The following is a 22,512-nucleotide window of genomic DNA, read 5'->3' on the forward strand; positions in this document are numbered from 1 at the left end:
TGGTGTTTTGTTTGGGTTCTTTAGTTTGGGTTCATTTGGCTCGGTTTGGTTGTTGTTATTTTTTTGTTTTTGTTTTTGTTTTTTGTTTTTTTTTTAATCAAAAGAGGCCTGATTTGTCGCTGCAGGGAGGTGTCCGTCCAGGCAAGTCACCGTCCATCCCCTGGGTGTTCTCTGGGTAAAAGTAAACGTTCTCTCAGTATCTGTTTGTCTATAGCTCAGGAAAAGTAAGTCACCGCAGGAGGTGTCACTCAGAGGACCGGAGGCAGGGTTCGAGTCCCAGGGATTTGGGCCCGACCGCCGGGCCCTCGTCGCCGCTGCCGCCAGCATCTCGAGCTGTCAGTCCCCCTTGCCTCCAGATTTCACGAAATGCCCCTGAAAAGGCGTGTGCTGGTCGCTATTCTAACCTGCTCCAGGAGAACAGCGAAGAGGCAAAGGGACCGTGGTCTGTAGGGGAGGCATCTGGTTTGATTTGAAAGAGCGCTGCTCTCTTGAAGATTTTCCCACAAAACCTGAACACAGCAACTAACTTCAGAGCCTGTAAATGATTTCATAAACCCGGGCAGATTTTAATGTGGGTTTGGGCGTGAGATTTGAAGAGAATTATTTTATGTCATTCGCCTATCCAGCCGCAGACATATCTGTCTCCATCTAGATGTGCGGGTGTGACTAAGAGAGTGTGTGTGAGTGTGATTGAGTGTGTGTGTGTGTGTGCGTGTGTAAGTGAATTTCTGGCCAGGACTTGGGGTCTCGGGTGCAAAAAAATGTACTTTGCCAACTAGTGCAGGGCACTACGGGAGATAGCTTCAGTGAGGAATGGCCATCCGCCGACTTTACCCACTTTGTTGTACCTGAACTCAGGTGATGCAGTGCCAGGAGCCCAGGCTGGGGCCGGGGCGCTGCAACCAGAGACTCCCCTCTCCTCTTTCCTATCCAGCACTTCCCCAGGCTTTACTAGAAAGAAATACCAGCTTTGTCCGGTCCTCCCCTCTTCGTGATTTCTGTTTCTCCCCCACACCACCCCACCCCACCCCCCAACAAACATTATTCCATCCTCTCATTAAGGAGAATGGCCGTCCCCAGCAGCTTCACTATATAATCTTTTCATTTTGACTTTCAAAACCATTGACTAGGGAGCACCGGCACTTGGGAAGGGGGGCGCCTCTGTGTGTCTTTTTACTCCATTACTTACCACAACCTGGGGGCTGAAGGGCTGCTTGGGTTGTGTGTGTTTGTGTGTGTGTGTGTGTGTGTGCGCGCGCGCGCGCGCGTGCATGCGTGTGTGTGTGTGTGGGGGGGTGTTTTGGTCCACCATGAGTGTCTGCACTGGCTGGAGGGGTTTCTTTTTAAGATTTATTCGGACCAATAATAACTTCATTGGCTGCTGATGTCTAAAAAAAAATCCCGTGTATTATAAGGGGGGAAAGTGGAGTGGAGCCCGTCCTCTCGGGTTGCAGCAGCAGCAGCAGCAGGCAGGCAGGCAGGGAGGGAGGCAGGAAGGGAGGGAGGAAGGCAGGCAGGCAGGCAGGAGTGAGAGATCTGAGGAGCTCTTGGGCAAGGGAGGCAGGCAGGGAGGGAGGGAGGGAAAGAAGGAGGGAGGGAGGGAAGGAGGGTGGGAGGGAGGGAAGCAGGCAGGCAGGGAGGCTGGGAGGCGGGCAGGCGGGCTGGGTTGGGAGCGCTGGGCTCCCCATATATGGCGCTGTCCCCGCCCCGCCGACGTCAGGATCTGACAGCGCTGTTCCCGTGGGTCTAGAGTTTTGGCTCCCGGGAAAGGTTCCATTCCTAGGGGAGAGAGGGCTGAGTTTTGTGCGCTTCCATCCATTCTGCGAGACGCTCAAGGCCCCTCCAGCCACCTCTCCTGTGTCCAGGAGCACCTCGGCGGTAATCATTTTTTCGTTTATTTGTCTTCTGGAGCAGGCGAGCCGCGCCAGAAGTGGTCGATTCCGCAGTGTCCGGAAGCTTTTTGGACGCCGCTGGACGGGCATGACACCACATTGAGGGCTCCCACAAACAACAACAACCACAACAATATTTATTCTTTTGCAAGACGCACATTTCCGGCGCCGGCGCCGCCACTTTTTGCCCCTTTTCTTTTTTCCCTTTTTCTTCTTCGTCTTTTGAAAAACAATATTTAATAACAATAACAGCCGCCGCCGTAGCAGCAGCAGCCGTCCAGGTGGCCCGGCGGTGGTGGGGTGCGGGCACAGGCTGCCCAAGAGGCGCGCAGAGCGGGCAGCGTCTATGTGGGGCCGGCCCCGGACACACTGAAGAAGGGAGCGAGGCTCAGAGCGGGCTCTTCTCCCGCCGATCGCACGGAGGGAAGGAGGCGGCCCCGGCACACATCCATTGCCTGCGCCCGGGAGCAAGAGCGCAGCGGGCAGGAGAGAGAACCAGCCCAAGAGGGGGAGACACCCGGAGTCTCCCGAAGCTGCCCTGCCCTGACTCTTACCCCTTCTGGCCAGGAGCTGCTGCCGCCCCCATTTGTGTTCATGTTTGGGATTCAGGAAAATATACCCAGAGGCGGGACGACCATGAAGGAAGAGCCGCTGGGCAGTGGCATGAACCCGGTGCGCTCTTGGATGCATACGGCTGGGGTGGTGGATGCGAACACGGCCGCCCAGAGGTACGCGTGCCCAGCGGCCGGCTGGGGTCCCCCTCTGTGCCTTCCCTGACTTGCCTTTCCTTCCGCGTCCCGTGCCTCGCCTTGCCTAACCTTCCCTTGCCTCGGCTCCTTTCCCTTGCCGTCCCTCTCCTCCGCAGCTCCCAGCGCCCAGAAAGTCCATTTGTCCGAGCTGCAGCTCTCTTACCTCCCGCTTCTAGCCCAGCCACCTCGCAGCGCCTCTCCCCTGACATCCCAGGCCACCACACCGCTAAGGAGGCGGCCAAGGCCGAGGTCGAGGCAGCGGCGGCGGCAGCTCTGGCAGCAGCCGGGAGGAGAGCGAACCTGCTTTCAGACTCCTAGGAGCCTGGCCTCTGCCGTGCCCTTCCATCTAGCTCCCCGGCCCCTTCCCTCCCTAGCTCCCGTCGGTGCCTCTGCAGTCCCTGCTCCCCAGCCCTTCTCACCGAGACGTTGTCTTGTTTTCTCCCGCAGCGGTGTGGGGCTGGCTCGGGCACATTTCGAGAAACAGCCGCCTTCCAATCTCAGAAAATCCAATTTTTTCCACTTCGTCTTAGCTCTGTACGACAGGCAGGGGCAGCCGGTGGAGATCGAAAGGACAGCTTTTGTGGACTTTGTGGAGAAAGAGAAAGTAAGTTGGCTGCGGCTCCCCGTCCGGGGGTGGGGGTGGGTGCCCAGTTCGAGCTGGCTGAAATTGATCAGAGATCATTTTCACTGAGCGAAGCCCTGGGAAGCCCTAACAGTACTCCAGAGGCGCCTGGACCACGTGTAGGCGGGCAGGCGAGCAGGCAGGCGGGCAGGCGGGCAGGCGGAGTGGCGTCTCCCTGCTTGCCGAGAAGAACAGTCGCTCGGCCTCTGCGAACCGAGCCGAGCCGGGCCACACAGGGCCCGGCTGCATTTACTCAGGAAGCAAGGAGGAAGGGGAAGGAAGAAAGAAAAAAGGAAAGAAGGAAGCAAGGAAAGAAAGAAAGAAGGGAGGGAGGGAGGAAAGAAGGAAGGAAGGAAGGAGGAAGGAAGGAAGGAGGAAGGAAGGAAGGAAGGAAGGAAGGAAGGAAGGAAGGAAGGAAGGAAGGAAGGAAGGAAGGAAGGAGCTTCGCAAACTTAGCAGTGTCCCCTTCATCTCTTTCCTTGAACCCGAGCGAGCAAAAAGCCAACTGAGGTTTTGTACCAGGAAAAATGACATCACCAGTGTTTCCCAAAGAGGTTCAGCTAGGGAGAGATTGAGCCCTCGGTAAGCCGGGGGGCTTCGGTCCTGGAGGCGAGAGGCAGGCTAGGTAGCAGGAGGAAGCCGCCTGCCTGTCCTCTCAGAGGATTTCTTTCTCCTTATTTCCAGGAGCCGAACAACGAGAAAACCAACAATGGGATTCATTACAAACTTCAATTGTTGTACAGTAACGGTGAGTAAGTAGCCGCTACCTCTTCCCTTCCCCGCCTGCACCCCCTCGCTGGTCCTCCCTCTTTCTCGGGCTGATTTGAAAGGGTATAAAGATTTGGAGATGAAAATTACATGGATGTAAACACGAAATCTTCTCATGGCATAGAAGGAAAACAAAACAGAAGCGATCGATAAGTCGATGGCACTTCACGTGATTAACCGGTTGGTCTTGAAGTAGAAAGTAAAAAGGGAGATCGATATCTGCCCCAGCACAACATCACTTTTAAGTGACTTTTTTCAATTTTGCAAATTAATGTTAATTATTGGGATGAGGGTGCTTCCATAAAACCAGGCATAACTTACTTCTGTGCACCAGGAGGGAGAAAACTCATGAGATATATCAGAAACAGGGAGAAGGCGACTTTGGAATTTTTAACTTCTTGCTGGTTTATTTTGCAAAAATCAAAGATCACATTGGGGGACCGCCAGAGCGAGCAATCTGCCCCCCAAAACTTGCCTGGCAGGGGAGCGTGCCCCAGACCCCAAATATGCCAGGGTAAAAGTGTTGGAGGGTTTCATCAATTGAGGAATGAGGCTTAAACATCCTGGTGTGTTTCTGAAATTGTCCTAAATTTGGAAACAGCGTGGAGGCAGCGGGAAATTGACTAACTTCGTCTATTACTCTCTTCCAGGGCTTTCCTTCTTGTCATTCTGATGAGAATTTCTCTCTCTTTTTCTCTCTTTTTTTTTTTTTTTTTTCCGTGCAGGAGTTAGAACAGAACAGGATTTGTATGTTCGTCTAATAGACTCAATGACCAAACAGGTGAGAAAGTTTCAGTTTTACATCGGTCTGAGCTACTGTGCTTGTCTTTCCCTCTCCTTCCCGAGGCAAGGGCCACGTTTTATTTTCTTTTTTCGTTTCATTTCCTTGACGGACTAATTAGAGCACCCTATTAATTGGGATATTTGTAGAGAGCAGGGGCGGGGGATCGTTTCTGGGGTTCCTGGAGCAAGCTCTATGTATTTATTAAGTGGTCTGTTATTTGAACCGAATTTTATCATAATGAATTTTAGTAATTAATATTGGACAGGAGAATGCTCTGCTCCCTCCCCGTTCGTCTGTAATGTTCGCTCTATCTATAGAATGAATTCCTTTCCCTGGATTTTTTTTTCCATAACAAAGGCAACTCTCTTCCAAAGTCCTTCCAATTGGACTTGATTAGCCCCTCTTTCTTTCTTTCTTTTTTTTTTTTTTCCTGCTCCTGTTCCAATGTGATGGTCTAGTAACAGGAGACGTTTGTTTGGATTTAAAAGTTAAATGTGCTGAGGTGAAAAGTCATCTTGTTCTCCTCTAGTCCATACTCACCTCTCAGCCCCCCATCTCCATAATTCAAACTCTCAGCTCCAGGGGTCACCCACAGTCGTCCATTTCTCTGAGACCGGCCTCCGTTTGTCATAGCTTGTAAATAACAGAATCACGAGCAGGTTCTTATTAAATTATTTAGCCTGTCTTGGCCAACTTTTCCGATGCTCACTAGAGTTTATCTGTGGAACTCTCCTGGAACTGAATCCAGGGAAGCTTTGTTGCTTTTGTTTTTCTGATTGTTCCACTTCTGGGGGGAGGAGGCTTCCCCTCGCCTCATCCAGCTGACTCTTTTTCTTTTAAAGTTACATTTTTTTTTTTCGGTTTTGTCCACTAATGTTTCTAAGCAGCTTAGTCCAATATGTAGCCGCAGCCTTTCTTCCCCCTCGATTTAAAACGCCCTTCCAAGCTGGAATTCATGCTTAGAAGGAAGAGAAGAGCCTTCAGTCTGGGGGCTAACTTTAAGAATTCTAAGCTAGAGAGAGAAGACCTGTGTATTCTGCCCGTTCCGCGTTCTTTATTTCCCTTAAAACTAGTTCAGCCTTCCCTTAGCCCCCAATCAGGTTAGCAGCGAATTCTTGCAGGGTTAAGTAAGGCAGCCCGGTCTTCCCGGAGAGTCTGGCAGTCCTGGCAGGCACTGCGCCCGGCTCAGACAAAGAGTAGAGGCGGGTCTTGCTTTCTGGGGATGTTTGGAGGCTCCCTCCCCCTCCCAGTCCGGGGTGCTCCGGCGAGGCCACTGTGGGCTGCTCTCCTGGGGAGAGAAAGATCAGCTAAATGTTTTCGCAAATCGCTGCCTCCTCATTGAGAGCCTTCTTTCTGTCTGGCAGCTCCAAGTTTCCCGGCTGCTGCAGAAAGAAGCTCGGGCGAGCTTCCCTCGTTAAGGACACTTTTATTGTTCGTCCAGCCGAGCCCCCCCCCCCTCCCCCTTTCCTAACCTTTGCTGGATAAACAGCGCTGAAAATCAGGGCATTTAATCTCCCTTTACTGACGGGGGAAAAATCGCCCAGTAACTGATCAAAGAGTCAATGGCGCTGAACCGACAGTTCATGGATTTCTGTTTGTGCTACAAAATAAAAAATAAATCAAATATAAATACGGGGGTTCATCAGAGGGGAGGAACAAATGGCAGAAGGGATGCTGCGGCGCCCAGAGCCTGCTGCCGGCGGCCAGGCATCGGGCCGCCTGCCTGCTGGCAGCTAGGGAGGGGCGCAGAGCCTTTCTGGGGTGCCCCAGTTAATATCTGGGTACAAAGCTGCTTGGGGGTGACATGAGAGCCCAGGCCCGAGGTGTTCCTTGGTGGCCCAGGTCAGACATTCTCTGAATCCTCCTCACCTATTTTTGTCAAACCCTAAAGTGAACCCCAAGTGTCAGGAGTGACTGGGGAGGTTAGAAGTCATTTCCAGCTAATTTCCAGGGTGGCGGCTTTGGCAGATAAAGAAGGGAAGCAGGCAGGCAGGGAAAGCAGGCAGGCAGGCTTCCCCCCTCTCCGCCCTCCTGGGGCATTTGCTGCAGGGAACTGACTAGCTACAGTCCTCTCCCCTTGCCTACTCCTGGCAGTTTCCCTCAGTTCTTAACCTTCCTCTTCCTCTGAGTCTCTGGCCCCTTCCTTCTACCCCGCGCCCGCAGTTTGGGTTTGGTTTGTCCTTTGAGAAGTTTGCTACGGGGGCAGAGAAAGGTTGCAGCGGGCGCGGGGGTGGTGGGGGACGGGGCCCGGGCCGGGGCTGAAAGCAGCAGGCAGGCAGGCTGGCTGTCGGCCTTGCAGCCGCAGCAGCTGCAAGAGAAGCGATGCGGGGTGGGGGGAAGGCGCAGGCCGGCAGGCTGGGCTGCTGGCTAGGCAGCTTCCTAGGCAGGCAGCTTCAGGGCGGCCAGGGAGGCGGCTGTCTCGGGCCCCAGCGGCTGCGATGGGGCTCTCCAGAGGAGACCCAGGTTTTGAAGGAGGGGCGGGGGAGAAGGTAAGCAGCGAGTGGGGTGATCAGGCAGACAGACGGACAGATAGACGGGCGGAGAGCCTCTCCGGAGATTTGGGGGGAGGGGAGCAGCAGAGGGGCTGGAAACATAGGGAAGGCAGGCTAGCAGGGAGGGAGGCAGGCATCAGGCAGCCAGAGAGGCAACGGGCGGGGGGCTACCCGGGGAGGCCGGTCAGGCAGAGCGCGCCCCCAGTCTGGGCAGGAGACCGAGTGAAGGACGAGGCGCACCTCGAGTTTCCCACCATCTGTTAGAGTCCATGCTCAAAAGCTACTCAAGCGTGGGCCCAGACACTGCCGCCTTTTTACCCAAGAAAAATCATTGTTAGCAGTTTCAAAATAAACACCAGATTGGCCATTAGCACTTCCTCCCCAAATATCATCCGATAATAACCATATTGCGGCATGAGCTTCTGGGGTTCCTCGGGGTGTTTGAGGGCTTTGGATGGTGGACTGGGCGGGTTTCTCCCCGAAAACGCCTCCTGAGGTAGGTACTCTCCCCAGATCCCCTACCTGAGTGCACCGTTCCGTACGCTCTGAGAGCGCCGCCGCTGGCGCGACTAGGGCCCAGCAGGCCCCAGTCCTTGGGTGCGACCAGCTCTCGGGATTCGAAGGGGCGCCCTGCGCCCAGTCTACCTGTCTTCGCGTCTGTCGGTCTGTCTGTGGCAGTGGCTCAGCAAGGCTGGCCCAGGCCTGACGATGGCAGGGGAGTGGCTGGCCACTTTTACAGGCAGCCTGGTGGCTTTGGCGAAGGCAGGCAGGGATAAATAGCTCATGGCATGGCTGCCCAGGCAATGAAGATCCCGGGAGCAGGAAGCCTGCATAGCCTCAAAGCGGGAGGCGGGGCGGGGGTTATGTGTGTACTGAGGCTAGGAGAGATCCCCACCTCTGGATAATTTCAGCCAGTGTGAGCAAAGGTTCAGGGTCGCAATCCGAACTTGGGGAAGCTTGGGTCCTGCAAACGGATCTCTCAGCGGTGCCCTTAAACCAAAGCAAAGCAGAACATTACTACAACAAAACCCAAACCGAAAACCTGCCCCGCCCCGGCCAGGCCTGAGCAGCTCCAGGGTGATGGCACTAATGTTTCCTTTGGTGCTGTTAGTTAATCCAAACCCCAGGGGGTGTATAAAGTATACTACTAATGCCTCTAATTGGAATAACATGTTACCACAAAATTGTTTTTCTGTCTTAAGTATTTTCCCCTCTTTCTCGGAGGTTCCGTAGCAGCAGCATTTCTGCCTGAGCTCTTACAAAATCTAAATGGAAAAGCAGCTTAGACAATGGCCACGCGATTCCATCCAAGTGGGAGGGGGCCCTGTCCAAGTGGGTCCCCGCAGGGAAAGGCTGCGGGCTGCGGGCTACAAGCTGGGAGGCAGAGGCTGCAGCGCCCAGGCACGCATGAAGCATGCAGAGGGCGGGCGGAGCCAGGGCTGGCAAGGAAGCGAGGAACTGCAGCCTTACTAAGTTGATTTGCAAACATTTTTTTGGAGTAAACTTTCTCTCCGATGCCGGTGGGAACGAGGCGACTGTTGGTTGCTCCACTCAAATTTCCAGCCCAGGAGACCAAGGAGAGGAAAAATGCTCCAATTAGGAGATCTTAATTTTCAATATCAACAAGAAAATTCCGTGTACTGCCATTCTTCTGGAGTTGGGGAGGGGCGCTGGCTGGGCAAGGGACCGAAGGGGACCCGGCCTACCCCCAGCTCCTGCCTTCTGCCGGGTCGGGCTGACTCTGGGGCTTTTCTTCCTCTCCGTGTCAAAGAGGGAAAGAGAAGGGGAGAGAAGGGAGAACGAGAGAGGGACCAAACTGTTGTGTTGATAAATTGGCCTTTGACAGGTAACTAAAGTGTGAAATAGATAATTAAACATTGCGTTTTCTTACTTAAAATTTTAATGCTCTCCACGTGCCATATGCACCTGCCACACAGGAGAAAAGGCCTCCGCCTTTTTCTCCTGCCTTCTTTCTCCCTCCTTTCTCGCATCTCTTCCACCCTCCTCCTCCTGCAGCGAATGCACGCTGGAAACCGGTAGAGAAGAGCCCTGCTCTGGGGACCGGGGCCCCGACGGGGGAGGGGGGAGCAGATTACCTCTGATCCGACCCAGCTTTTCTCTTCTGCGTCCCATGGTGTGCTCTGGCAGGGCCACCAGGCCTGGTTCCCTGCGTCCTAATACCCCTCTGTCTTCTTGTCCCGCAGGCCATCGTGTATGAGGGGCAAGACAAGAACCCCGAGATGTGTCGCGTGCTACTGACTCACGAGATCATGTGCAGGTGAGAGAGCAACTGGGGCAGGAGCGGGAAGCCCCCGTGGGGGTCACGCCGAGGTCAGCGTTGGGGTTTCACTGCCCCTGGACGGATCGCGCCCCGCTCCAACATCTGTCCCTAGAGGAGCCCAGCTCCGCGAGTTTGCGCTCTCTGCGCTGGCCCCCAGGGCCGGGGCTTGGGCCCAACAGTTTCGGGGCAATCCCAGGACCTGGTGTTATCTGACCGCCCTGCGCTCCTTTCTGCGCCCTCTCTGCCTCCCCTGGGTTTTGAATGAGCCACTGGCAGGATGAGTAGAGGCCCCCTGAGCTTTTCGGCTAGGGACGCTGGCTGGTGAGGCCGCCCAAACTGGCTATGCCCCTGCGGCCAACTTAGTCCAAAATGGAAACCGACCCTGGAGGAGGCAGGCCGAACGGAGATTGGGGGTGGGGTGGGGTGAGGGTAGTGGCCGCCAGAGGAGGCTGAGATCTCTCCCTTTCTCTGCTCTCCTTCCCCCACGGATTCCTTTCCTCCCCCCCTCGCAGCCCGAGCCGGGCAGGCCCGCGGTGATGGGCGCTTGTCTGTTATTGACAAGAAGGAACCTCTTCTGTCCTTATTACGGGGCTCCCGCATGTGCGAATGGGACTGTGCTCCTCTCAGTTAACCTCTTCCCCGGAGCAGCGATGCATTGTCCGCATTGTTGTCAGAGAGCGCGCACGCTCCTTGAGATCTGTGTCAGAAGAGCAATTTCCCACCTGTTTTTTCCCTAACTACCACAAGAGTTTCACCCCTACATGGCAAATAAAAATGCATCATTGACTTTGTATGTGTGGCATGTGAAATATAGTTGCAAGGAATAATCAGGGAAGCTCTGGCTGCTTGCAGACTCCAGTAGCAGGCTGCAGACTCTAAGGGGCATCCTCTTCCTTGCTATGGTGCGCGCTGCCTCGGTGCCATTTCTGAGCAGACATATTGTTACAGCACTAATACACAAAAGCTGACTTTTTCTCATATCAGGTAATAAATATAAATTACAACCAATAAAGTGGAATTTCTTTATTATCCACTTCTGCATGTTCTGCAATTAACATACAGAGTGCACAGATGTGATTTAAGCTGTAAGTGGAAGACTGTAGACTTTCTTTAATCACTTTAGCTGTCAGGTTTAAAAGGCTTTATATACTTTGCCTACCATATGGTGTTAATTTAGCTAATTTAGACATGTAACCATTATACAAGTATGCTTTTTTAAAATGCAAGTAGCATAACATTTTTGTTTCATTTCTGCTTTAATTAAAGTTCCAATAATGGAGTTAAGGTAGGCTTAAAGAAGGAACAATGGAAGTTTGTGAGAGACTGATGCATGCTTTTGTGGTTATAATTAATAAATGCCCAAAAGAAATATTGGTTGAAGGTGGCATCTTGCATCTTTCCCAGAAATAACAGCTTGACAATTAGAGGTAAACAAAAGCTAAGGCTGTGAAAAGTTATTCCCAAGCCTCCTGCCTTTCCTTCTTCTCAGTTCACTGCAAAGACAAACACCACAACATGGTTTCCATATTTTAGCATCCCAATTTATGTAGTTGTTTCTGAGGAGCTATCTCAGCCTATTCAGAGTAACTATGCTCAGCTTTGCACCTTCAGGAAAAAAAAAGTTGAGTGGCTAGCACTGATGCCAAGCAGTTACACTTGTGAAATTTATTTGGGGAAAAATATACATATGTATATGTATATATAAATATAAAATACCTATCTGGTTGCCTCCTACCGCTAGTATTGCTCCAAATGCTCCCATAACCCAGGAAGAACTGGTCATGTATTAAGACCATTCTTTTTAATTGATCTACAGCCGTTGCTGCGACAAGAAAAGTTGTGGCAATCGAAATGAGACCCCTTCAGACCCTGTAATCATTGACAGGTAAGAACCATTTCTCTTTTCTCTCGTGATGCCTCTCTGCTGCTTTGCTTTTGAAAAAACAAATACACAAAGAAGCAGGCAGAGAGACGGACAAACTTTGCTCGCCTCGGTCTCCAGATCCTCCCTGTTTTTCAGCCTGCTATCGAGTTCATTCTGTGCAGTGCGCCATTTGTTGTCTTCTTGTGTTATCATGCACAGGTGGGTTGACTTGGAAACCTGGTGGCTCACTCTGTGGGGATTCGGTAATTGCTAGCGAGTTGTCAAGGGAAGCAGTTTCATCTGCCACTGCTCTCACTGTGAGCAGCACTTTATGCCTAGAGAGTTTCTGGCTTTAAACCCAGAGATATGTCATAAAATGCTTTTTGCTAATTTGTTAACAAGTATTTCATTTTTACATTATTTTTGTCATGTGCATTGTCCTGAGTGGAGACCTGGGCAGGAGAGCATCATCATTGTTGCTTAGCCTTAAGATGGATTTATTCTACTATCAATTAGTTTTGAAATATATCTTAATAGAAGGATGTCATTTGATGTCAAATAGCAAATATGGACCTAACGAACCAAAGTTGTTCTAAGTGAAACGAAAAGCCCTTGCTAGGAAACTCAGTTACTTTTGGCCATTCTTTGTGCTTCCCATTATCCAGTCTGCTAATTTCAGGATTCCAGTGACAAAATTGCATTTTTTCAGGTGCTGGCTACTTGCAGACAGTTGCCGTTGTGCATTAGGCGTCACAGAAAGAGCTTACAGGGAGTGGTGGTGCTCATGGTGGTGGCCTGGGGTGTAGGCTGAGTGCTTGACAAGATGGTGGCAGCTTCCAGGCTAGTAGGGCCTTGGCTGGAGCTTTGGAAATTGGTCCTCTCATCTTCTAGTCCGTGGGAGGTGTACATAGGACACCGGTTTGGTGAAAGGGAGATTTAGTCTGTTTGGAAGAAGGGTTGGATTTCAGCAGCTTTCATTACAAAGTTATCTTTTGATCATGAACTTTGCTGTCCAGCGCCTGAAAAATTAAACCCGGAAAAGTCCATGAGTTAAGCCTAAAGAAATATGCCCCACCAGTGGAGAGCAATGCTAATGTTTAACTAGCTGAAATAGCTGTTTGCTTAGCGGAGAATGTTCGGTATCTGACAGAAGGGACATCTCTCTTATTAGTAATCAAATAAGGCTGACCAGTTGTTGCCATCACTCTGGGATTGTGTCAGGAAATGGCGAACAAGTTCAGCACTTTATAGAACTCCAACGACGAGAATCAATATAATTATATTTGTCTTTAGTGTTTTAGCTCTGGAAGTCATAAAGCCAGCCATTGCTGCCTTGCTACTGGGTTTCTTTTCTTTCTTGTTCTTTTTCCTTTTTTTTTTTGTTAGTGGCTAAAAGTGTTTGACAGTATTGGAATCTCCTTTGAATAGATGATGCTTTGAGGATAAGCCCCCAATGTTTTTAATATAGACTCATGGATCTATTTTATCTTTCAAGATGTTTCAAATGTATGTGACACATAGAAACTTAAAAGTTTATTTGCTTTGAAAACAGGGAATTTTTGCATGCCACAAAATATTAAGTTGAGAAGATGATTTGAGCCCTCTTTCAGGTCATAAGGTTCCATCAGAAATCAGTTTGGATTTGAGGAACACCATCAGTGTGAACTGACATTTGATATTAATGCATTTTATCATTTTATTTATGATGTGTTTTTACGGCACAAGACATTTTTGTTAAAGCTAATCATGGAAAAGACCTGTCCTCCCGAGTTGTTTTTCAGTGAATGAATGGAATTCTTTTTATTTGCAACCAGAATGAATTAATTAAAATATATAGGCTCAATGTCCTGCACTCCCACAAGCTAAGAGAACTGTGCTATCATTTGGTATTCTAGAAGCACCAGAAGAAGGGGGAAATAAAAAAAAAACATTTAGTTAATGGGTTTACCATGTTTATTTGAATAAGGAAGATTGAAACTCCATTTATGCCTGGCATAAATGCTTTAGAGAGCTTAATTATTGGTGAAAAATCTGCTCTGCTTCTAAATTTAGAGATATGACAATTTTATAGGAATTTTAATCACCTTCCACATTAGGAATTTTAAGGTAGGGATAGTTTTTATGGAATGAAAATGGAACTTGCATGTTTAGCATTCTGAAGAGAGCTGTCACTTACAGTGACAAAATACTATTAGCATGTGGTTGTCTGCTGTAAATCCCGAAGAAGTGATTTTTCGATGTTGCTACAATCTCCAGTTTGAGGTGCATTTTTGAAAAGTTGAAGAATTTAGTGTTCACTGGGACAAATGGTGGTAAAAATCAGGGAAGGAAAACAAAACTTTTTTGGAAGGCTTGCTCTCCTTCGTGAGGGACTTCTGTAAATGTAAAATATTTTGAGTTCTGGCTGATGGTGGTTTTTAGAGTTTATGGTCCCGCCTACAATCTATTGCTCCTGGCGCAAACCTGGGCTATGCTCATTCTTGAGCATCATAGAATAGGATAGCCCGTCCGATTGGTGGCTCCTATTCACAGGCCTGCTTCAGCTAAGGCATCTCTGGGTTATTCGGCTTAGGAGAAAGCGCTATCCTGTATGTGCCACCCAGTCAGTCCTCTGGGTCTTTAGATCCATCTAGGAGGTTTTGACCAGATAAAGTCGATCTGTTCTGAGGATATGAACCAATAATTCAAACTTGAATTGAGATCAATGGGCCCATGTTAGCTCATCTAAGTTGGAGGTAGTTTGGTTTTATTTTGTTTTGGGCTTCGGAGAACAGAAATGAAAGATCCAGCCTCTTTCTAGGGTAATCACATTCTATAGATTGTAAATGCCTCTCATCAATTCATTACATAATTTGGTTTAGTTATCTTTTGAAAACATTCCATTCATTGAATCACATGGAAGGCCCTAGAATACCCCCTGCCCGCCCTCCACACACCAAAAAGGGGGGGGGGAGAAAAAGTTAAAATGTGTCCCATTAGAAAATCCATTTAATTTATTATGAATGTTCCATTGGCTAAAACTATTTCTCTCATTAAACAATGCTAGAGATATAAGTTCTCATCATGCCTTGAATATCATTCTTCTGCAGCATATTTTAAATGATGTTATAACCAGTGTGGGAAAAGCTAAAAAAAAACACACACACAAAGAAACAAAACAGAAAATTGCACAGTAAGAAAGTGTGGTTAAGCAGGGGATGGCCCTGAATGAGGATCTCTGGTCATTTCGATTGACCCAGAGAGAAGCTCAGGAAGGCCTTTCACTCTCCTCTTTGTGGTCTTAGTGCAGAGGATGGGAGGGTCATTTTCATAGCAAAATCATGTTTTCTGGGAAAACACAAAAGCAGATGGTCTTCATTAGGGACACCCACCCATTGTCTCCACGGCCCAAGGATGACTAGATAAATCTCTCCTGTTTCGCCAGTACATTCCAAGGGCTGCAAGTGATTACAAGATGATGCTGTGAAGGCCGGAGGACCACACTGGGGGCACAGGTCCTCTTGCCGGGCCACCCCCCTGTTAGTTATTTTCCTAGAACCAAAGCAAATTCTGGTGAAGGTCCATCGTCTTGACTTCCTCTTTCCTTGTCTGGCTGCTGTGCTGGGAAGGCTTGGGGTCCAACTGTTGAAGACTGAAAAGAATGATTGTGGAGGAAGCCGGCAAGGCCAGATTACATTACTATCAAAACATTCAGCCGCAACTCAGTCCCTGGCTCGGGAGCCATGGCAGGCAGGCAGGCAGGCAGGCAGGCGGGCAGAGACTCGAAGCTTCAGCCTGTGCACACAGCACACGGAATGGCTTGCCACAGTCATGTATTCCTGATGGCATGCTCGGCAGTGCTTTTCCAGATGGTCCTATCACAGGCAATACTGCTAGTTGGCATCTCTGTGGGTAGTAAATGCCCCCTCCCCAATAAATCTGGCATTATTCTATAGAGTTTAGGAGACTTATCATTCCAAGTGTGTCCTACTTTCCTGCATGGAAGCCAGACATCTGTTTATCCCACTTTCTTTCATACAGAGTTTGGAAGAGTCCTAGTTGGGAGTGGGGTGGGGGGGGATGGTGGAGGAAGAAAAGTTTGGTCATATTTAACAGCTGTTACAAAATTTCAACCCCGTGGGCTCTTAAAATACTTTTCAGCTGACCTCAGATTTTATCCACAATTGACACGGGCTTGTAGGAAAAGAGTGTTTACTTAACCCCCCATTGTGTTTGAGGCCATGTTGTCTGGGGGGCAGTTGGGCAGGCCCAAGCCGGGCACTCCCCCCACTGTGCCTGGACCATCGCCACTCTTTGGTGGGCACCTCCAAAGGGCTGAGGGGGGCAGGGAGCCCAGACTGATTGGAGTTCTTGGGAGTCCACAGGGTTGCCTTTCACTTCCTGTCACAAAGGTCAAAGAGAACTGCCCTTTGCTGGCAGGCCTGGGCGCTGAATTATTCATGTCATTGACTTTTTGTCAGTGTTCTCAGTTGCGCTCTGGGACATTTTATTCATTTACCTCATTTAAAGCGCCTTCCTGCACCTGTTCAAGTATTAATATCGTGTAATTTGGGCCTAATGCCGATTTTGCTGAACACTCATTATATTTTTTATTAGCTATATTTCCAAACGATTATGTATGATTATTACCGAGCCTTACAAACAGCGCTGGGCTATTCCCTAGACCTTTCCATCTCCTTGTCAGGTTGTTTTCAGAAGCGAGAAGGATAAACATTTGACCAGTCCCAATGTTTTTATTCCAACTCCATGGCCAACCAGAGAACTCCAAGCTTTTTCCCTTATGGCTTTGCGGGAGCGTGATTAAACCCAGCCCCGCAGACACTGTACAAATGCCAGCGTTTATAAGGTCAGCGCTTTTGTTAAAAACGCTATGTAAATGAGGGTCTGCAAAAAGGGACATTAAATAAAATTAAATTCATTGTCTTCTTTAATGCCATTTACATTTTGGCTAAGCCCGGGCCTGTCAAGGAGGATTTTTAAAATAATTTTAATTACACATCATTTAGGATCCAAGGTTTTCCATTCAGTAGCATTTGGATAACCTGCAAAACGGAGACTGTTTATTAACTTCTTCGGTGACAGCTTGTCATTTCATCTGCATAATGCAGGGAAAACAGGGCCGTTTAGTGTTAATTTTTCCTTCTCAGTTTTCTTAAAGATGTGTACATAATTCTTGCCGAATGGGCCCCTGCATCTCTCAGCTGCTGCCTCTGCTTTGATTAGTCGTCAGCAAGTGCTAGATGGTTCAAAGTAGCTTTTAATAAATTGTGACTTCTGTGCTCAGGGAGGGCAGCCCAGAAATGGAGCCCTGCTTCCCAGGGTCTCCTGCCTTTGCACAGAATGGAGAGGCCTGCAAGGGATTGCTTTTTGGCCAGGTAAATAAAACCTGCCCAATTCTCAAGTGTACCACTGGAGAGGAATTTGTTTTATTGACAGACGATCTACCCATGGGGGTTGAAGGGGGCAGAAAGTGGACCACTTTCTGGACCCACCAGAGCATGGAATGGGCTAAGTTTCCAAAGATGGACCAAAGGCTAGAACTTCGGGTCAATTGGGAATGGTACCACCCTTTCAGTTACAAAGGGAGAAATAGGAAAGAATCCTTACTTGGTACACTTATTTTTATTTTTGTTTTTTCAACCAACGTCCTGCCCCCTCCTCCACCCCATTCCTCAGGTGAGATTGGCGTGCCATCTCTGAATCCTAACCTTGGCAGCAGAAGCAGCCACCTGGACAGGACTCAGGCTTAATGACACGGCCTAAACATTTTGGTTTGGGGCTAGTGGGGAGCAGGGATAGAGGTAGGCAGACACCACTAGGCCCCATCCTTGGGCCTCTGTGGAGGCAGAAGGGGGCCTTGGATGGGCCCTGAGTGGGAGTCTGCCAGGAGAGTGGTATGTGTGTGTGAATGTGTGAGTGTGTGTTAGTGTGTGTATATGTGAGTGTGTGTAAGTGCATGTATGTGAGTGTATATGTATGTGTGAGTGTGTATATATTTGTGAGTATGTGTGTATGTGTGTGAGTGTGTCTATATGTGCAAGTGTGTGAGTATGCATGTGAGTGTGTGCATGTATGTGAGTGTGTAGATGTGTGTGTATGTAGGTGTGTGTGAGTGTGTATATGTGAGTGTGTGTATGTGTATGTGTATATATTTGTGAGTATGTGTGTATGTGTGTGAGTGTGTGTATATGTGCAAGTATGTGAGTATGCATGTGAGTGTGTGCATGCATGTGAGTGTGTAGATGTGTGTGTGTAGGTGTGAGGGTGTGTGAGTGTGTATATGTGAGTGTGTGTGTATGTGTATATATTTGTGAGTATGTGTGTATGTGTGTGAGTGTGTGTATATGTGCAAGCGTGTGAGTATGCATGTGAGTGTGTAGTGTGTGTGTGTGTAGGGGTGAGGGTGTGTGTGAGTGTGTGTGTGATGGGGTGGGGTGGGGGGCCTCAGAGGAGCAGAGTCCCTGGGAACCAGCATCTCTGAAGCCAGTTCCAGGCCAGGGAGCATTTCTGCCAGGCTGCTGTGTGTTTCTCAGCAGCCTTCTCTCCTGTTCCCATGAAGGGAGCGCTGTCTTTGGTGCCATTGTGCAAAGGCATAATACTTAGCAGGCCTGTGGGGAGGGGGGAGGGGATTCCAGCGAGGCTGTCAGGAGCCATCGTCCGAGAGGGATTTTGATACAAACCATCCTGGGCTTCTGCTAGAGCCTTATCAGGTGAAAAGCAAAGATACTGCCAAGGCCCGTAATTTCGTTAGGGGGCCTTTGATGAATTGGATTAGCGTATGGAAAAACCTTCCAAACTGGGAGTTCTGCTCCGTCCACATGCTTCCAGGAAGCCAATAATGAGTATCTGAGCAGCAGAAGATAATTAGGGGGGAGGGGGAGGGGCTTGCCCATCAGGGCAAGGAGCAGAGAGGGAGAAACCGGCTAAGGAAAGCCTTTCAGCCAGGAGCCCTGGGGGCCCAGGGGAGTTGACTTTTTGGAGCTGGGGGAGGACTGAGCAGGATTCAGGCTCCTAGGGGCCGTGGGAGACATGTTGGAGGAGAAGGAAACCCCAGGTTCCAGGAATGGAAACTGCCCTCACAGATGCCAGGAAGTGATTGACAAGCAGGCCTCCAGGAAGGGAAGAGCTGAAGGAGCTTGCTTAACCTGGACTTGGCAGAGTGGCCTGGGCTTCCACTCTAAGCAATGAGGACCATTCACGAGAGCTGTGGCCACACTGCAGGGAGAGGAGCTTGTTTATTTATCTTCCTGCAAATCTCTCCAGAATAGTTGGGGTCCAGCCTCGATAGGATCAGCTGTGATGCTGGTGTGGGTTATGCTTTGAAACTAAAAGCATGACTGTGATTTATCTAAACACCCCAGAAAGCCAGGGCAGGCATTTTGGGGCTCACGGTCTTTGCCGAGGGAGGAGGAGGGACCTTTTATTACCTCCTTAGGATGTGGGGGTGAGTGACGTTCGCTAGAAGCTTGAGAAAATGGTGACTGTATGTCATTTTGAGGCAGAGCTGGTCTTGAACAGTGCCATCACGTTCCAGTGACATTAGTCAGTTTAATGCTTAAAATCTCCCCTGCCTTGGCCCTAAAAATTTGTGATGAAGGACAAAAACGGGGGAAAAAGTTGATTTGAGTTGTTTCGACCATCCTGTTCCCCTTGCTCCTGAGGATGCAAAAATTTAGTGGGTTTTTATCATCCAAAGTTTCTCAGCTCAGAAATGCCCAGAAGGGAGCCTGTGTGCCTGGTGCCAGGAGGGTCTGCGGAGAGCAGTGGGCATCCTCAGAAAACAGCGGCCAGGAGAGTGGTGTCCTTTCCCAATAATTCACTAGGAAATGAGTTTAACATGTGTGGAAAGGAAGGGGCTTACATTTGTGTTGTTGTAAGACATGGAGCCTAGGCCCAGCAAACGGAAGGAGTCGGCTCCGGCTTGTCTCTAGTGAAAGGCGAAACACGCTTACACATCTGGTGAGAAAGAACAGTTCATTTGCTGAGACAGCCAGCGAGCTCAGCTGCCCCTCCTCCTCTTTTCTCCCTTCTCTTGCCTCCCCTCCCCCTCCTGGCCTCTCTGTCTGTCTCTGTCTCTCTATCTCTTCTCTCCTTTCCTTTCTCTCCCAACTCCATTTTCCCTCAGCTTATATGATTTCCTTGATTCTTTGTTTTTCTCTTATAGCTAAAACCAATGGGAGGGGGTCGTGTGCAAAGGACCTATTAAAGTAACAACAGAAGCAAACTTTAGCACTGTTTAACCCATTAAAAATATTTGGCCTTGTCCTGAAGAATCCAAATGGGGGGGGGTGGTACCCACCTTTAGTATGTAAGGCTGAATTTTAAAAGTCGCACTTCAGACACTGGCGTCGTACAAAGCTCCAGGGGCTTCTTTGGAAAACTTTCCATACCCCCCCACCCCCCAAAAAATCATAAGACGAAAAGCACCAGTACATCTGGATGTTAGAAAGAATTACTAAAAATGAATGTTGAGACCCGCTTGTGGCTTGGGTTCATGCCATGGTGACTTGAATTCAGTCAGAGAACATAGGTGAATTCTATAGAAGCCAAATGAGGAATGCCTGCTCCTTCTTCCCAGAGGTCAGAGGTCAGGTGCCGGTGTGTGTGCTTGCCTGTGTGTGTGCGTGTGTGCGTGGGTGCACACAGAGGATTCACTTCCGCTTGGTCTATAGGGCTGGGGACTGCTCTGGAGACTCTGCTTGACACCCCCTTGCCCCTCTCAAATCCAACTCTAATAACCAGCCCCCTAATGCACAATGGAAAGATGGGGATGCCTTGATTTTGTGTAACAACCAGTCAAATTGAATTGGTCTTGGTATTGTGCAGGTTGTCAGGAGAGCCCTTTACCAAACCTAAGTTGCTGAGTATTTCCTCTGCAAGTCTGTAGAGATTGACGCTGGTTCAGGTGATCTACTTGGTGAATTCCAAGTGATCGATTAAAATGGTTGGTGATTGGGAATCATTCTCCAAACTCCACCAGACCAATACTTATGAGGAGGGAAGACCAGGAGAACTCCCCAAATGAATGCCCTTGAATCAGCTGAACAAGCAGCAAGGAGAGGGGAAAGATTCCTGGGCTTGGGGTCCCCCCCCAGCTCAGTGTCATTCTCTGTGTGACAGTGAGTATGGGCAAGACATGTCATTTCTGAGTTTCAGTTTCCCACTCTGTAAAATGAAAGAGATTGCCCTCCATGATCTTTAAGCGCCCTTCCTGTTCTAAATCCAGTGATCTCTGAAGTTCAGAGCATGGGTTGGGTCTGGAGTTCCACCCTTCATTGCTGCCCTCTGCTCTCCTGCAGGGTATTCAGATGGCCTGTTCTGGATTTCCCTCTTTAGAAATCCTACCATCCTATGTTCCGCTTCTTAAAGGGTCTTTGGTATCCATAGCAAATTCTCACCCTTTTCACCCCTGGTCGACTCATGTTGTGGTGTTAATGTTTTCTGTTTTGTTTTGGGTTTTGTTTGTTTTTTTGAAAGGGGGGGGCGGTTCGTGAGGTGGTTTGGTGTTTATGGGCCTTGGTAGATTTTTTATTTTTATTTTTTTTTAAAGCCAGGCAGCTCCTACACAAAGAGCCGGGAATGGTCTGACTTTTTGTTCGGTGCTTCTTTAAACGGCTGCCTGTAACTTCCTGAGTTTCAGCTTCTCTTGGAAAGTTTAGCATTTTGGAATATTTAACTTTGCCGAGGTCACCAAAGAGGATAATGAAATTGTTAGAAAAGCAGAGGTGAGCACTGGGGTATGGAAATGAAATGAATTCCATGTTCTGGGGAGTTGTTGGCTTTTTTAGTTTAATAAATTAAACTACAAATTGTCCTAATTGCCAAACAAAATGTTAGGCCAGCTTTCCCCATCGCTGACAGTAAAACACAACATAAAACCTGCTGAGAGTTATATGTGGGATTTAATAAGAGACAGAGTAATGCAAGCGTTTTTATGGTTAAGTATGAATTCACACCCACAGCATTTGTTCCGCATTAGGAAAGGTTTGTAAATCAGATCAATATGCTTGGATGCTGTGGTCCCTGAGTGGGCTCGCTTATGTCATTCCTTTCTGATATTTGGTTATTGGAAAGGCTGCCAAAGTGAGCACTCGCCATCTATTTCCATTTTCTGAATGAAGCAATTTGTCCTTTGACACAAGAAAGATTGGGTTAGGAAACAAGTAGGGGATTGGATTGGACATGGTGCTAGTCCCGACAATTTGAGGTCATTGGGCACTGATCTGGACAGTGGACAGAAGCCATCAGTTACCTCCAAGATGGACAGTCTGTGCATTGGTCCTTGGCTAGAAAATGGCCCAGGGGAAAGGTGGGATGGATTTGGGAAAATGCTTTCAGGGAAAAAAAGGGGGCCAATAAGTCTCATTTATTAAATTTGACAGGCAGCTTCTAAATATAACAACACTTTCCCCCAAAGGTCCTTACTCAGAACAAATAAATGAGTTATGCAAGTTAATAAACTACCATATTCTCTGCTGTCCATATACTACTCTTTGTGGGGTTCACAATAAACCCTTCTGGGGGGCCACACCCTCAGATATGTGGGTCCTCGTTCCATTGCCACGAGCCAGAGCCTGGGAGCCATCTGGAGGTCTTCCATCGAACAAGGATTAAAATAAAAAAAGTCCATGGAAACCTTGCAAATGCAAACCCAACTTGTCCAAATAGGGGGACATCTGCTACCCCGCAGAATCTCTCTGGGCTTTCTGAAGCCCCTTGGACACCTTGTTTAGGAATCTGCTAGAAGAGACCAGGCCTCCTTCCCCGCTCTGAAGAAATGGTTTTGTGCCGGCCCCCTCTCCTTGTGGTCTCGACCATATTTATTGGCTCATGGCTATTTGTCATTACGAGGGAACCACTGCCCATGCTTCCCAAGACCTCATTATAACCATTCCGAGCAATTACAGCATCCAGAACCCCACTCCAGTCCAAAACCCATTTGTCCCCATTTATTAGGCCGGAGCAGTCCCTAATTTACATTGTTGGAGAGTTGCGGTGTGCTGGTAATTTATTGCGTGTGCTGGAGGTCACACAAAGTTGACCAGTCTGCAGATACCTTC

The 22,512-nt window shown here is 49.0% G+C and overlaps 1 protein-coding gene across 10 annotated transcripts in view; it reads left to right on the forward strand.

Annotated features, from left to right (window-relative positions):
* Window positions 1-2,486: 2,486 nt before the first annotated feature.
* The window catches only part of EBF3 (EBF transcription factor 3), a 148,247-nt gene continuing 128,221 nt past the window's right edge, over window positions 2,487-22,512 (forward strand). For 9 of the 10 annotated variants that reach the window (XM_036735258.1, XM_036735257.1, XM_036735262.1 and 6 more), the window contains exons 1-6: window positions 2,487-2,620; window positions 3,089-3,245; window positions 3,948-4,011; window positions 4,757-4,812; window positions 9,512-9,585; window positions 11,405-11,473. In XM_036735258.1, coding sequence (XP_036591153.1) covers window positions 2,487-2,620; window positions 3,089-3,245; window positions 3,948-4,011; window positions 4,757-4,812; window positions 9,512-9,585; window positions 11,405-11,473 — 554 coding nt within the window. The remainder of the gene's footprint in view (window positions 2,621-3,088; window positions 3,246-3,947; window positions 4,012-4,756; window positions 4,813-9,511; window positions 9,586-11,404; window positions 11,474-22,512) is intronic. The other variant, XM_036735263.1, reaches the window with a different exon arrangement.

The sequence above is a fragment of the Trichosurus vulpecula genome, chromosome 8 (assembly GCF_011100635.1).
Source record: "Trichosurus vulpecula isolate mTriVul1 chromosome 8, mTriVul1.pri, whole genome shotgun sequence".
NCBI classification, from domain to species: Eukaryota; Metazoa; Chordata; class Mammalia; order Diprotodontia; family Phalangeridae; genus Trichosurus; species Trichosurus vulpecula.